Source organism: Monoraphidium neglectum, assembly GCF_000611645.1.
Source record: "Monoraphidium neglectum strain SAG 48.87 unplaced genomic scaffold scaffold00673, whole genome shotgun sequence".
NCBI classification, from domain to species: Eukaryota; Viridiplantae; Chlorophyta; class Chlorophyceae; order Sphaeropleales; family Selenastraceae; genus Monoraphidium; species Monoraphidium neglectum.
The window spans coordinates 6,028-21,911 of NW_014012955.1; the positions used below are offsets into that span (position 1 = coordinate 6,028).

Consider the following 15,884-nt stretch of genomic DNA (forward strand, 5'->3'; position numbering starts at 1 on the left):
AATATGATGAGAAAGTGCATTCGGGAGTGGCCCAGCATCATAGAGTCTGGTCGGTGCTCAACGATGCACTGGCGGTGCACCGCAGATCACCATCACGACCTGCAGCTGCTGGTCAAGCGGGACAGCTCTGTGCAGTCATGCACGTGTTGGGTGCATAGGAGCATTGGCCGTACGTACCGCTTTAGAAAATCGCGAGATGGCAAGCGTTTGAGATCGGCATTCATAGTCTTCACAGTCAACTCTTCCTGCATGATGATGACAGCAATGTCCTGAAGTGGCGTTCTTGCTTGTCGTGAGATTTTAAACATCCACACAGTCCGCAATCGCAGGCTCTCCGTGCATCAGGCATCACATAGGTTGAGCTTGGCTCCCCTGTATTCAGGGCGTCCCTCTGCACTCGCACATGATCTGTCCTCAAGCCACCTCTCACAGGTCAGGAATGTTGTCTACCTGCGTGTTGCGCCTCAGGCATTACCAAAGCCCCCGCAGTCTTGTAGCTTGCTGTATTGCTTGCATTGGAGCTGTGCACCTGCACCACATGGCTGCTGCCAACGCATGCTGTTAGAGGTTCCCTTCGACTGAGCGAGAAATGGGTGTGTATGTGTGTTGGCCTGAACCGTTGTACCTGCTTCACGTGAACAGTGCGAGTGCCGCACACAAATCCGTTGAAAAATGTTACCAGGGCAGAATGGACACGCAGGCATCCAACCAGAGCCGTCAACTAGGCACAGAGCAGTTCACCACTGTGGGCTAGCGTCACGGTTGTGTTGTTGGGGGCACGAGTCTCGGGAGAGGCATGTGTTCGCCTTCGCCCGGCGATTGCAAAAAATATGGCGATGGTGCAGGCAGCCCAGAAATTGGGGGCCATCAAAGTCGAAAAGCACTGTTGCGTGCATGCATGTGTGGGAGGCAAGACTCAAAACCAAGTTTCATCCAAACGCGCATGGAGCAAGCCCCGGGTCTGTACAGCACGGCGGGAGCGAGCGACGCGCTGCAGAATAACAAGTGACAGCGCAAGAAAAACGCATGAATGCTGACCCCCCTACCGCCCAAAAGTGTGGCAATTGTTGTGATTTGACCACTAGCTGCGTGTGCCTTGCCATGCGCGCCACGTGTGGGTCATTGCAGCGCAGCGGCAGCCAACTTAAGCGGATTTTCTCATTTACGCCCCCACGCCGCAAGCAGCGCGCGTAAACCCCCAAGCATCCACTTACATACCGCATACCAGGTAGTATGTGGCTTGCGCTGCCACATCACACCCCAGTGCATCGTTTCATCTTGTATCCCCCACGGTCAACACACCCCATGTGGATGCATTTGGATTGAATCACTTGGTCTTGCACTTCAGCAGAAGCTTCTTGGTATCCTGCGGGGAGGGGGGGGATGAGTAATGGGACAGGTGTTTACAGGGCTCAAACAAGCAAAGGGGGAATCAGCTCAGCGGCGTACACTCAAGCAGCAGCGACAGCACCAAGCCGGCCAGCCTGCGTTAGGGCGCACGATGTTCAGCCCGCCGGCCCCTGCTCTCCGCTGACGGAGTTCGCTTCATGCAGGGACCGCCAATGCCTGCTGCAGTCCAGGAGAGCCACCCAGCAGCACCCTGCGAGCCCGCCCCACCTGCCCCAGGGCTGTGGCAATGGCCTGGTAGGCCAGCACCAGGTCCTTGTACGTCTTGAGGGGGTTGGGCGCGGTCAGGATGGCGTTGGCCTGCGAGGGGGTTGGAAAGCAGGGGTCAAGGAGGGGTGCGTGACTGGGTCGAAGGTTGTGGACTGACAGCAGGGAGGGTATTTGTGTCGTGTGTGGAGCAGACCTGCGTGATTGGCTGGCACACAAAATGTCTCCAACCTTCTGATTCAGATGTGTGCGGATGTTTCGTCCAAGAAGGCAGCCGCAAGTGTATCGGCCGCCTGTGCCCTCTGCATCTTGGCCCCACCCACCCGCGCGACGAGGTCGGGGTTGGTGCGGGCGATGATGGGCTCCGCGGCGCGGAAGTAGGTGCGCGCCGCGGCCTGCTGCGCCAGACGCAGGCAGGGAGAGCGGCAGGCGCCCGACTTCTTCAGCAGCCCCTTTGAGGCGGTCTTGGAGGCGTCGTAGGCGCTCCTGAGGCTGTACTGCAGGAAGCGCGCGACAAAGGCCTTCTCAATCGCCTCGTAGTGCGTGGCCAGGCCCGGCAGGTTGCCGGCTGCTGCAGCGGCGCTGGCATCCTGAGAGGCGGTCACAGTCGCACGGTTGACGGGCGAGAGCGGCTCTTTCTTGGAGGCAGAGAAGGTGCAGTAGAACTTGCCGATGGTGTTTGTGACTTGGAAGAGGGTGGTGGGGTTGGCGGTGCCGTTGGGGGCCTTGGGGGCCTTTGCTGATGTGCCGTCTGCGGCTGTCAGGATGGCCATGCCGTGCAGAATCTCCTCGGCTGGAAATGGGGAGGGGGAGGAGTGGCGTGGCAGAGGAGGGACACGTTGTTGGAGTGCGGCAGCATGGCAACAACCAAGACGAGCAGCAAGGTGACCTGGCGCGTAATCATGCCCTGGCAGGTTGGTGACCGGCCGCTGAGAGGGGCGCTGGTTTCATCAAAAGCGCGCACACCAACATCCAAGCCTTGAGCAATGGCGACCCCACTCACCCGCCAGTGGCAGATTGATGGCGCGGGCGTTGCAGCCGGTGGCGAAGCACTGGCCGGCGTTGACCTCGTGCATTGCGAATGCGCCAGCAAACCAGCGCGACCCTGCAATCGCGACCTCGGCGCGCACGCCGCAGCATGCGCCGGCGTAGTCGCCGTCACCGCGTAGGGCCGCGCTGCGAGGGAAGTGTGGAGTATCATATGGAGGGTGAGGAGCGGGTTTGAAAGACACGCATGCCATCAAGATCACAACCTGCAGAAATTAAACTGGGCAGATACATATGCAACAGTACGAAAACCGAGGGCCTGCATGTCAACAGCTCTGTTCGTGCATGCTGCAGGTGGTGGGCTGCTGCTGGCAGCCAACCCGTCCTGCTGGCAGCAGCTGGCTCAAGCGCCGCGATACCACCCCTCGGGTTTTGCAGGGTCAGCGGCCCGCTTCCCGCTCACCCGAACACGTCATCGAGGTAGAACTGCTTCTTGTAGTACGAGGATGAGAGGGCGTAAAAGGCCTCCTGGCTGTAGTTGCGCTTGGTGACAGACACCCTGTTGGCATGGTTGGTGGCAGGCAGGGGGATGAAGCAGGAGGAAGGAGGAAGGACAGACTCACTGAGCTTCAAACGCGGTAACATTTTGCTCCTGCTGTCGCTCCTGCACCGCAGGACAATTGCAATTGCACGTCTGCATGCATTTTAGTTGCTGTAAATGATTCCCATTGATTACGTGCGTCATTACGTCTCACATGGTGCGGGGAGTGCCGTCGGGCCGCTTTGCGATGCGGGCGTTGTTGTAGATGTCCAGCGCAGTCGTGAAGTCTGCGTCAGGCTTGTTCAGCTCTGCCTGCACGCAGCAGTGAATGAAACCACAGGCCCGGCCGCGCAACGGAGGGCGGGCGAGGAGAGGAAGAGAATTAACAGCGAACAGAGGGGTGCATGGTTGGGGTGGCCGCCTGCTGGTGCAATAAGGCAGTGTAAAAATTCAAGACTGTGCAATGTTTTCTTTGCATTCACTGCACAGGCGCTGTTGCTTAAAAAGCTGGGAACCTCGCCACCTGCCTTTCGCCGCGCCCACGCACCGCCCTGAGGCGCAGCCCACCTGGAGCAACCTGACATCCTGGGTGGTGTTGGCGTACGTGCAGAGATCCTCTCCATAGTCCACGCCAAACGCGCAGCCGCACGGGTGTGAGCACGTGATAGCCGGCGCCGCCTGTGCCTCCACCTGCACAAGGCGGCGGCCTGTTGCACAAACGATCAGCAGCAGCCGAGCAGGCAGGGGCGAGGAGCGGAGATTGGCAGTGAGTAGAGGGGTCGTTTTGAAAGTTTGAATCACCAGCAGTGGTACTGAATCGGTAACACCGGGTAATGCGGTCACGCTGACTGTGGGTAGGGTTCAAGGAGCATGCAAGGGTGAATCGTTGGCTGCTGACTGGAAAGGGCCGACAGCAATCGGCCTGCAAAGAAGCTCGGCATAAGCCTTCTCCCCCAAGCTCACCCTGGTGAGAAGATGCCATGCGGGCCGCCATTACAAGCAGCAAAACGCAGGGCAGCAGCCGGAGATGCATCTTCACGGGTGAGCGGGCCAGCGGCGGCTGTAGGGGTGACGAATGTGGAGTCAGCACTTTACGAGTGCGGGTGATTTCGGGAGATTATAGCATTGAGATGCAACTTTAAACTCTTATACATGTTAGAAGCAGGTGAGGCGTGCGCACAGCGTGTGCCGACATCTCAGCGTGTGCCCGGGGCGTGTGCCGGCCACGCTGGGTCACCCCGGCCGCCAAAAGAGGTCACATTGGCCTACGTAGATCAATCTTCGATCGCGGCATGCACTTGATCCTCGGGTGGCTCGTGCATCGTTCATTTCGCGATCGCCGGGAGCCTGAACAAATTCGATTATCAACCTCCTCCCAGAGTCCGGGCCGCCACAGAGAGCTTCTCCCGATGAAAACTTTGATACTTGCTTTGTTGGGTGCTGTCTACGCCCATGCGCTCGTGCCGGTGCAGCAGCCGGGGGTCCTGGCGGTCTCTTCGCCCCATGGCCGAGGTGTCCTGGTGAGGGGAGCCAGCTGTGAAGTCTGACTGTGCACGGGTCAGGGGGCACAAGCTTCCACCTGTGGGATTGCTTGAGATCGAAGGTTGGGATTGCCCCTTCCAGTGCAAATCTTGCAGGCACATGCGATTTTCCGCGTTTGCAGGCCGTGAAGTGCCAAGTGGCAGGGTGCCAAAAGTGCGTCGCGGGCGACCCCAGCAAGTGCAGCGTCTGCAAAGCTAAGGCCTACCTGACGAATTCAACAGGCACTTGCGGTGAGCATTATGTTGAGAGCAGATCAGTTGTTTGTCTCTGCGGAGCTTTCAGCGCCTGCAAACATAGCAGCGACGATTAAGGCGCAGCCAGCCGGCGAGCGGCCAGCCCTGGATTGTGCCCCTGTCCACCGCGAGTGCTGTACACCAAACTCTGCCCTCTCACCCCCAATCTCCACCTGAAGATTGCTTGCCCGGCCACTACATGAAGAAAACAAGCTGCACGCGCTGCCCCAAGAACCACGTGAGCCCGGGTGGCTCAACCACAACCGCCTGCGTCAAGTGCCAGGCCCCGTTCACCGCCAACGCCGAGCAGAGCGAGTGCATCGGTGAGCTGGCTGCGCGGCGCTCAAGGGGCATACTTTCTTGATCACGCCAACTTGTCAAGGCTTCAGCAGTCGGCCCCCGCATCACGTCGACACATTGGCTCTGCGGCAACCCCTGCCTCCCTGCTAGCAATGTACACCACAACTGTCACTGAACGGTCGGCGCATGCATGCCCTGACCGCCAGGGCGCGTCCTGCCAGCACCAAGCTCCTAAAAGGGCCATTTAGCCCGCATGCACCCTTGACCGCTCCTGCACGGCGCAGACCGCCTGGCCTGGAGCCACTGGGGCGGTGACCTCAGCAACCGCCGCTGGAACCAAGCCGAGAAGAAGCTCACAGTGGCCAAGGCCGGGAAGCTCAAGGTCAAGTGGGAGGCAAATGTTGCGGGCAGCACCAGCGCCACGCCCACTGTCCATGGCGGCTTCGTCTACGTGCCTGATTGGGAAGGTGTGGGGGCGGCGGGGATCTGCAAGACTAGCCATCCAGGGGAAGAGGAGGGGCGACTGCTAGATGCTTGTGCTGGCTGCGTGCGCATTCCGACTCACAACCCACCTGAGGCTCGTTGAGATGGACCACTTCCTGGCGGACACGATACACTACGATGCGATACATTGCATCCTGCCCAGCCGCCCCAGGGCTGCAAGGGGCCCCTTGCAGGCCAGCGTCTGGATACCTAGCTGTTGGCAACCCCTCACGTGCTGCCCATACTGGACGACCCCCACCCGGTCCCCGCTGCCAGGCAACATGTTCTGTTTGAAGGCTGAAACAGGGGAGGTGGTCTGGTCAAAGCAGGTCAAAGATTACATGACCCAGCTCGGCGTCCCATTGCCCGGTAGGCAGTTGAAACAAGCGCGCTGAGCAACGCGTTGGATCTAGCGAGGTTGCTCCGTCCACCCTGCGGGAGCCCCGGGGGCAGCTATCAGTATAAAAGGCCACCTCCTGCCGAGCACACAAAGTGGCCTCCTGCAGCTGGAAACGCTGCCCTGACTGGCGGCTGAGTGCCTGCCACTGCGGCACACGATGTGGCCAATGCCCTATTGCAGCCCCGTGCGCCCTCCATTTGCTATCAACGGCTCCACCCCCACCCCCTCGACCGCCCACCCCAATCCCTCCCCTGCAGCCAACACGGCTGTGTTCCCGATCATGTCCAGGACCAGCCCTGTGATCCACAACAGCGAGCTGGTGATCATCGGCACCATGCAGGCGGTCTACGGGGGCTTCGCCTTCTGGCTCGCGCTCCGCGCCTCGGACGGCGCCTTGGTGGGTCGCATGTTCAAGCGCCGGCATGGGATTAAGCAGACACAGGTCATCGCCAACCCTATTCTGTGTTTGCTGATGTTCATTTACATCATGACCTCCACCGCCAAGAATCAACTCACTTTAAACACCTTATGAGGGCAGGGAAATGTGCACCCTCTCTCTCAACTCCTTGCGCCTGGCAGCTGCTCCTTGCTGGTCGCACCTTTACCGGGTCTCCTGCATGCAGAAATGCCCACCGCGCCTCTCTGAAATTCTCACACGCAACCAACTCGGTGCATGGGCAACGCACCCCAGGTGTGGGGCAAGCGCGCGGACACCAACATTGCGGCGGTCATTACTACCAGCCCCACCCTGTATGAGGGCGTCCTATACACAGGAGTCAGCAGCCTCGAGGAGAATGTCGCATCACGTGAGCCTTGACCAGTTGCCGCGCATGCCCCGCCGGGCTGGACGCGCGGCGACGGGTGCGCTCTGTTGCGTGGCTTTGCCTTAGCCATGGCCAGCAAGCGCGGCGTAGTCACAGCCGCACAGCAACGGCCCAACCTGCGCCAGCGATGCATTTGTTGTCGTGAAAGCGGATTATTGCTGGCGGCCTGCGGCCGGCGCCTGCTATGTGGATATTGCAACGGCACCTGCAGGCCTGCCCCAACCTCCCTTCGCCCTCCTTGTTTCCGTGTGCACCCTGCCACCCCTCACCCCTGGCCCCGCAGGCCAAGCCTACGTATGCTGCACATTCCGAGGCAGCGTGGCCGCGCTGGACGTGCAGACCGGCAACATTCTTTGGCAGACCTTCACCACCCCCGACAACGGCGGCCGCGCCAACGACAGCTGGTCGGGCGCCGCCGTATGGGTGCGCAGCGCTGCGAGCGCCAGTCAACGTGTCGACTGATCCACGCTCTATTGCGAGAGTGGGCACAATGGTGGCATGCAATGGTGCATATCTTTCTGCGAGTGCCTTGTTTAGGCTGTGCGTCTTGTCCTTGCTCATTTGCAAAATCAAACAAAGGCGTTGGTGCTGGTGCTGCCGACTCTGCCCGCTGCTGCCACTGCAGGGCAGCGCCCCCGTGGTGGACAGGCAGCGCCAACAGGTCATCATCGCCACCGGCGACAACTACGGGTGCGTGTGCGCTGCGCAGCATGCGTCCAAGGCATTCACACACGCACCCCCAGCTGGCCCCCTTAGGTGGCCCCAATCAAGGCCACCTGCGATCAATTACACCAGCACGTCCGCAGTTGTGTTGAATTGCCACCCCACCTAACTGGGCCAGCTCGGCGCCAGGACAGCAAGCAGCTGACCAGGAGCACTTGCAAGATCAAGCCCTGCATCCATGCCTGGCTGCTCATGCACCGTATGAGAACGAGTGCCTCGCATTTGAACGGACGACCCCTGGGCTCCCTTCCTTTTCAGGATGCCCGAGGAGGTGGAAGAGTGCCTGCTAGCGTTGGGACCCCTGACGGCGGCCAACAGCCCCCAGCAGAAGGCCTGCCTGCAGCTGGAAGGCGGCGAGGACAACTACCACAACGCGGTGCGTGTGTTTTGTTGCTTTTTGTTACTCGCTCCACAGCGTCCCCGCGTATCAGGGTGTGGGCGTCCAGAGCGTCAGCATGCTTGACGGCTGGCAGCCAGCTGGCTCAATTTCCTCATCGAGTCGCCTGCGCGGCTGCCAGGCGCTAGCTGCTGGCTCGTATACGCCCGCCGCCTCGCTCTCACTGCCGCTTACCTCGAATCTGCGCACCCGTGGACCATCTCAGATTGTTGCATTGGACATGAAAACGGGCGCCGTCAAGTGGGCGACACCCGTCGATGGCCCGGACGCCTGGAATGCTGCCTGCCTCTCTGACAACCCAGCGGTGAACGACAACTGCCCCGCAGTGGAGGGTCCCGATTTTGATGTGAGTGCTTATGTGGCCAAGCAGCGGGCCTTGCGCTGCGCCAAGTTTTGAACATGCTTGCAGTGTCAGCGTTCTTGATTGTGTGAGATGCATGGATGAGTCTGTCAGCAGTGGCGCCTCGATGTGCCCTGGCTGGGGGGCATGAATGCTGCCCGCCTCGCAGCCGCGTGCCCCAACACGTCGCAAACTTGCACCTGCATATGCAGTTCGGCCAGGCTCCAATGCTGGTCACGCCCTGCAAGCCCGGCAAGGGCTGCAAGCAGCTGCTCATCGTTGGCCAGAAGGTAACCACGACCTGGCAATGACCCGCACCATTTGATTGCTAACAGATGCATGAACACATGCAGCACGATTGCCCTTCCCTCCATGTGTTGAATCAATCCCGCCGCCTTACGTCCTCATGATCACAAACGCAGTCCGGCATCGTTTGGGCCCTGGACCCCAAGGACGGCAGCATCGCCTGGAATCAGCGGGCTGGGCCGGGAGGCCTCATCGGCGGCATCATGTGAGTCGCCGCATCAAGCGCCGCTCTGCTGCATCTGACCTCCTGCTGCTTGCATTTATTGCTTGTGCGTGTTTGCATGCCAGCCGCCATCGCCCCCTGCTGTCATCCACACTGCTTCTGCCAGCAGCTGTGACCACGGAAACATACTTCGATGTTAAGCTTGATGAAGCCCCCGTCCTGCCGCCTCCGACCTTCCTACGCCATGCTCATGGCAGGTGGGGCAGCGCCAGTGACAACAAGCTGGTGTATGTCAGCAACAACAACCAGGGCAACGCCAAGATCGACTTTCAGGGCGCCGATGCGTACCTGAAGCCCGTCCCGAACGTCAAGGGCGAGAAGGCCCCTCCAGCTTCCACAAACGGCGGCCTGTGCGTTGCACTGGATGCGTGGGACGGGACCGTCCGCTGGACGTTTGCCAACCCGGCGCTGGACCAGTCTGGGCGCAACGCTAAGAGCCTGGCCCCCATCACTGTGGCAAACGGTGTACTGGCCTACGCAAGCATGGACCCCACCGGGCGGCTGTTCATGCTCCGGGCGACGGATGGGAAGCTGCTGGGAAGCTACGACCTCGGGGCAAGCAGCGCGTGCGGCCCGGCAATTGTGGACGGAGTGCTGTACAGCGGCACGGGTTACACAAACTTTGCTCTCGGAACGGCGGGCACTAAGGTTGTGGCGCTGACCGTATGAGCCACAGTGGTTGAGGTGCCAGAGGCTCTTGATGGCCTGGCTGCGTCATGCAGCCAGTGGCACCCATTTCTGGTGGAGGGCCTTGGCAGGGACCGGCGTATGCCAGCATTATGTGCGCCCTGCCGAGCGCCACCTTTGCATGCAGGCCGGCTGCCAGTCTTTGACCCCCAGTTTTTAAGCAGGGTTCACACTCATGCCTTGATGCAACTTGCTCGGCAAACGAAACACAGTCTCAGACAGAATGATTGGCAGGCTCATTCGCTGCAAAACCACGTGAGCTTTGTCTTGAGTCCGTGCGAGTCTTTGTTGTTTCTTCACAAGACAAGGTGCATCTTGGTCGCCGCATGTCGTGCAATTGCTACATGGATGATTGTGCTGCTAATAATCACGGGAAGGTCCCCGCACGTTCTCCCTGCACCCTTTTGTATCGCGGCCAGCGTGATGTGTAGCAAACTTGACAAGCGAGCATGCTGCTGAGAGCAATCTCGTGGCACCGCTTCAACGGGTAAATCATGGAAATCACTTCAGGGGTGATCAATTTGTATTTCGATTCAGGTTCACCAGATATGTATCAGTGCAGCGCACCACACGATGACGCAACAGCCCAGTCAAACTTTGGTCAACGAGGGCGATGGACGCTCTGGCAAGAATGGTGCATTCAATAGCACATGCTGCGATAATAGCTGCGTTGGATTCGTCAACCCTGCGGTTTTGCTCGAGTTCACTGCCGACGTGTGAGATGCATCCCATCGGCAATCCAGACGCGCAGAAGCAACCCCCTGGTTCAGAATTCCTTAAGCCCCGACGTGTATCAACACGCGAGACCCGGTGCGAAGCGTCGTGGCTGGGTGACCAGCGTGGCCGGCACACGCTTCGATCCCAGCACGCGCCCTCCACGCGCTCCGGCTGACGATCATCATTTTACGCAATGCGAAATTGCAAATAGGACACGCTAGGGTAGTTACATTGCTCGTAGTTGCATCAGCATCCGTCGCCCAACACAATAGCAGCCGCCGCCATGAAAATGCAATTCCGGGTGCTGTCCAGCTTGGCGCTGGCACTTGTCGCGGCGCGAAGCGCATTGTCATACCCAGGTGAGCCCGTGTTAGGGACCAGCTGCAAAAAACTTGCTGCATCCGTAGGCGATCACGAGGAGCGGGCGTTTGCCGGGGCCACGCTCCTGGCCGCCCTAGCGAGAACTCGCACCAAGGCAGCAATGCTGCTGGTGGCGTTGCAGCCGCAGCTGCAGCCGCCGCCGCCGCCGCCGCCGCTGCTGCTGCTGCTGCTGCTGCTGCTGCTGCTGCTGTGGTGGACACATTGTCGCTGCCGCCCCAGCTTCACCATTTTCATCGAGGCGGCACGGGGCAGAGCATACCGCACAAAGCACCACACAAGAACTACCAAGCGTGTCAATACAAAAAGCACGATGCATCACGACAAACCTGATGGTCCCTTCTCCTACTTGCGTTACAGATGTGTGGCAAAGCTACGCTGGCACCACGTGAGTCACCTTTTACAGGCCAGGGCAGCTGTTGGCAGCTGCAGTTTTCATGCGTCACGTGATCACACACTGCACGTGCATCTGCTCTTCAGCCCCCGCCCCCCTGCCCAATTCGCAGCAACAGAAGCGAATAGTCGGCGCATCGTTGCTGTTTGCGTGCTGCTCACCAATCAAGATTGTGATGCTCTCTCTGATATCCTGGCGACAACTTGCCCACACCCAGGTGTGCACATCCAGACGGGTCCAGGGAGTTCTCAGGGCACGAGGGGCCAATCATTGACTCAACGGCCACATTGGGACTTTTCACAGTCAGTGCAGAGGGCGGCAGCCCAACTACTCAACTGTGCCCGGGGAAGAGATACAGCATCAAGGCGCGTGACAGGCGCCAGAGGCTAGGCGTTGCATTGGGTCTTGTGTGTATGGTTGGCTTGGCACTTTCGCGCACTGTCGCCTCTTACATATGGCATAGCCTGCACTTGGAATGTTTCAACACAAGGTGATCTCTGTTTTATATCCATCCATGTTTATTTGCGATCATTGGCTGCCTTGATCCCTGGGCTGCTGCTAAACTGCGGCCTTCAGCCAGCCGTCCTTGCTTGCAATCGCCACCTCTGTTTGCAGGTCAACCTGCCCATTCTGGCAACCCAGGAGCCCCACCTATACTTGACAGCCAGCGCTGGTTCATTCGACAAGGTCCTGGGCGACATAGTGTCCACTTGCTCCGATGGTGGCACCAAACGCGCCACTGCGTTTGCCGCAACCTCGTACACCTCAATACTGACCCTTGGCTGTGAGTGTGGCAGTTGCGTTGTGAGTTTCCCAGTAACTGCCAATATCATGTATCAAAGTGCGTCACAGCACAATAAATAGCAACATTTGAATTTGGGGAATAACATTTATAGCTTTGCTCGCTCGCTCGAGCACATGCGTCACGCTGCAAGTTCTGTGTTGCACCTTCAAATGTGGCAAAAAGAGTTCTCGTCCTCCCAACCTGCAGGTGCTGACGCTGGCCCCGTGCGCCTGTTCGCCACGTATGCTGTCCGGGGTGGCGTGTTCCACCAGGCATCGCTCAATGTTTCAGTGGACGCCACCTGCACGGCTGCCAGCTGTGAGCCTCGCACACCCGGGCGGTTGTTGCTCCTGATGACGGGCACAAACCGGTGTTGTAGGGTGTTTGAGGCAGCGGACGGTGGCCGGCGGCGGGATGAGAGTGACTGATCCTTTGCTGTCTTGCCAACACCATATGCAAAGTTATTTCCATTAGTTAGCATCTTTGAGTTTCTCTGTCAACTCCTTTTCCTGCCGACTCCGCTTCTTGCCAGGCAGCAACGGCGGGGTACCAGAGGGACCCTCGACGTCGCCCAAGCCATCAACGTCGCCGTCCCCCGCGCCCTCGAAGCCGTGCTCCCTGCCATGCTCCTGCGCGTTTGGAGTTGCGTACGAAGAGAACCTCTGCGGCTACGCCAACACGACCCAGGACGTGCGACTGCTCCAGGTGATGCGTGTGCGCGCGCACGCCCGCGCGCGCGCGCGCGCGTGTGTGTGTGTGTGTGTGTGTGTGTGCGTGTGTGCGTGCGTGCGCGGGTGCACGTGTGTTGACGAACACTGCGTGGGGGCGGCAGGGGTCACGATGACATCATGAGGTCAGGGATGCTGCTGGATGTCATGTCAGCAGCAGCATGCGACTATGCCAGGTGCCCGACATAGGCAGTTGCAGGTGCATTTGCACGCTCGGTAGAGCTGCGCCAGCGACTTGAATAAAACCCGCAGCTGCATCGCCACAGGTCGCTCACACGCCTTGCAAACCAGTGCAGCAATTCATCAAGCATGTGCATGCCTTGTTCAACGCAGCCTGCTGTCTCCCGCAACACCAGGCCGAGCTGGCCAAGCCGGACGCCAACTTTGCTGGCGCGCTGGACATCTATAACAACGCCCGCATCGCAAAGCGCGATGACGGCACCCCGCGCACCATGTAAGGCTCCATCCGCCCGAAGGGCGCCGCCCGCTGTCTTGCTTGAATACGTCGCAAGCTGGACCGCGTCCAGCCTCACTGCAAATTCAGTTTGCCACGTTTTGATGTGGCTTCAACCATCATTTGCCATCGTCGTCAGGGTTTCCGTGACTAAGCGTAATTACAGCCAGGAGGCTTACTACGCCCTCTCATCCTCATACTTCAAGAAGGAGTTCTATCTCGACGACGTGTTTGGGTGGGCGGGAGTTTTGTCATTGTATCGTCCTGTTGTGAGGGGCCAGCAACAGCTGCTGCGGCCCACCACAGGCTTGCAAGATGAGAGCGGGCGCTATGCAGGCCTGTCACGCCCCACGAGCGGTCTCTAATAGTCAGGAGTTCCCCCACACTAGCAGTGCACCCACATGCTGGCCTTGCTTCCCAGGCACGACGGCATCATCAGCACAGCCTAACAGACATGAATCTTCAACAGCGGCACTTTGCCAGTCGCGTTCCTTGCCTTCTCAACCCCCCAAATCCTAACCATCCACTACACCCCAACCTTACAGTGCGGCCCTGCGCGGCGACGGCGATTACGCCGGGGCGTGCTGCGGCGTGCGTGCCGAGGTAGCAATTGCGGGGGCGCGCTGGTTCTCAGGCGCCTATGCAATGCACGAGGTCAACGCCGGCCAGTGCTTCGCCACTGGCTGCAACGACCGCCCCATCAGCCTGCTACTGGCGTGTGAGCTGATCGGGTCCACGGCTGCTGGGGTGTTTTTGCATGATTTGGGAGGAAGTGCTTGCTCAGCTGCCTCTGTCAAGCGTAACCCCGCTGGTTTTGACATTGCTGGTGCCTAGGTCGCGGCTGCAATCCTGGCCCCAAACTCAGCACCCTCCTAACCTTCCCCCCATTTTGTGTCCTCCCTGACCCATGCACAATTTCCCCAGCCGAGGAGATCCTGCACGGGATGGCCCTCCTGACAGCCGCGGACAGCGCCGCCCCCAAGCCGCCCAAGGCCCCCAATGGCACCGCAAACCCCGCCACCCTCTTCCAAACCACCAACACAATCGCCAAGTTCTACTGCACCTTCTCCGCCTCCAAGAAGGAGCCGCTCTCGCCCGTCAACCGCGCAACTGTGACCGCTTCCACAAACGCGAGCGCCGCTGCAGCAGCCGGCAACCTGCCTGGCCTGGCCACGCACTACCAGACGATTGAGAAGGCTTTTGTCGCACGCTTCCTGCAGTACAGCCTCAGGAGCGCCTACGACGCCTCCAAGACCGCCTCCAAGGGGCTACTGAAGAAGTCTGGCGCCTGCCGCTCGCCCTGCCTGCGCCTGGCGCAGCAGGCTGCGGCGCGCACCTACTTCCGCGCCGCGGAGCCCATCATCGCCCGCACCAACCCCGACCTCGTCGCGCGGGTGGGTGAGGCTTGAGGACGAGAGGGCGTGGGTGGCTGCAGTAATCCACATGCTGCTGCCCGCCTGCATACCGTAGTCATCAACACACCTCTAAACAACAGATTGCACACACCATGTGGGTCGGTGAATCACTCAATACTGTATCACAGCCCAAGCAAAGACCCCCGCTCCTATCACTCACAACATTGCGCCAGTCACGCACCCTTCCCCGCCCCCGCCCCATGCCGTCCACTCCTCGCAGGCCAATGCCATCCTGACCGCGCCCGACCCCCTCAAGACGTACAAGGACCTGGTCCTGGCATACCAGGCCATAGCCACAGCCCTGGGACAGGTGCGGGCGGGCTCGCGGGGTGCTGCTGCATGGCCCTCCTAGACTGCAGCAGGCAATGTAGCTCCCTGCAGTGCATGAAGCCAGCGCCGTCAGCTGGGAGCAGAGGCCCCGCGGTCACACGCTCGCGGGTTGGCTTGCTGCTGTCGCTGCTCGTGCGTACGCCGCTGAGCTGGCTAGTCCCCCCCCCTGCTCTTTCTTACCGTCCCTGCCACCCCCTGCCGTGACCACGTTACCTGTTCCCCCCAGGACACCAAAAAGATGCTGCTCAAGTGCAAGACAAAATGAGGCAGTCACAGTGATGCAGCCAGGCGCGCATAGTTGGTGCCTTGCATTCAAGAGCAACACCGAGCCGGCCCTGGCCGCCAACATGGGCGCCGCACGCCGCTGCCACATTTTCAAAGCCGCTGCCTGGAAAGCCGTCTCTGTAAATACTGAACAGTTCTTTGTTGTCAAAAGTAATGCGTTTTTCCAGCATGGCTGTGCCCCTTGATGTGATGTTGCGTCACACCAACAACTAAGCATCTTATCGCCATTTCACCAGAACATACGCTGTACTTGCATTACATACGGTCGAGTCTGGTAATACATGTCTGGTTATACAGGTCACACGATGCTACTTGGCTGCCTTAAGTCAAACAAAACACAGCAGTAGCAGCCCACGCAAAAAGCCATATGGCTTCGCGCCATGCGGCATGCAGCGAATTGGGAGCGCAGGCATGGTGGCGGCGCGCACGCCGCTAGCACCATGCGCCGCACCCCTGCCCCTCCCCAAAAGGACACGAGTGCAGGCGTTGGCGTCAGCGGCCCGGCGGAGCGTCGCTGGTCCCAAAAGCACAACAACAACAGGGGGTGCAGCAGCACGTGCAGGCGGCCCGCTCCTGCACCTCGCTCTCATGAGCGGCTGGCGGGCGAGCCGCCGTTTTCCACCTGTCCCAGAAACGCGTGCACGGGGCACTGCTCCAAAGACACGAACGCGAGGGGTGCAGCAGAGCGCCGCTTGCGGCGCGCCCGTCAGGCGCCGCCGCGCCGGCGCGCGTCAGAATCCTCCTCCTCCTCGTCGCTGTCTGAGAAGGGGTCGAACCCGTCGTCCCGCTCCTGCTCAAG

The 15,884-nt window shown here is 59.9% G+C and overlaps 3 protein-coding genes across 3 annotated transcripts; 2 read left to right on the forward strand and 1 right to left on the reverse strand.

The window, feature by feature from the left end:
• Positions 1 to 1,327: 1,327 nt before the first annotated feature.
• On the reverse strand, positions 1,328 to 4,136 carry MNEG_4743 (hypothetical protein; the record flags this gene model as incomplete). Its single annotated transcript, XM_014046779.1, has 8 exons — positions 1,328 to 1,366; positions 1,618 to 1,707; positions 1,938 to 2,407; positions 2,618 to 2,790; positions 3,065 to 3,160; positions 3,357 to 3,454; positions 3,710 to 3,849; positions 4,106 to 4,136. 8 exons carry the CDS (start codon positions 4,134 to 4,136, stop codon positions 1,328 to 1,330), a joined length of 1,137 nt encoding a protein of 378 aa, XP_013902233.1.
• Positions 4,137 to 5,116: 980 nt separating this feature from the next.
• MNEG_4744 (hypothetical protein) lies at positions 5,117 to 9,582 on the forward strand (the record flags this gene model as incomplete). Its single annotated transcript, XM_014046780.1, has 12 exons — positions 5,117 to 5,240; positions 5,502 to 5,684; positions 5,977 to 6,069; positions 6,358 to 6,497; positions 6,792 to 6,906; positions 7,208 to 7,347; positions 7,550 to 7,614; positions 7,906 to 8,023; positions 8,250 to 8,390; positions 8,597 to 8,674; positions 8,807 to 8,895; positions 9,111 to 9,582. The coding sequence occupies 12 exons, from the start codon at positions 5,117 to 5,119 to the stop codon at positions 9,580 to 9,582; spliced, it is 1,758 nt and encodes a 585-aa protein (XP_013902234.1).
• A 4,118-nt stretch (positions 9,583 to 13,700) lies between these two features.
• On the forward strand, positions 13,701 to 15,065 carry MNEG_4745 (hypothetical protein; the record flags this gene model as incomplete). The annotated part of the gene is made up of 4 exons (XM_014046781.1): positions 13,701 to 13,773; positions 13,980 to 14,449; positions 14,691 to 14,780; positions 15,027 to 15,065. 4 exons carry the CDS (start codon positions 13,701 to 13,703, stop codon positions 15,063 to 15,065), a joined length of 672 nt encoding a protein of 223 aa, XP_013902235.1.
• Positions 15,066 to 15,884: the final 819 nt, after the last annotated feature.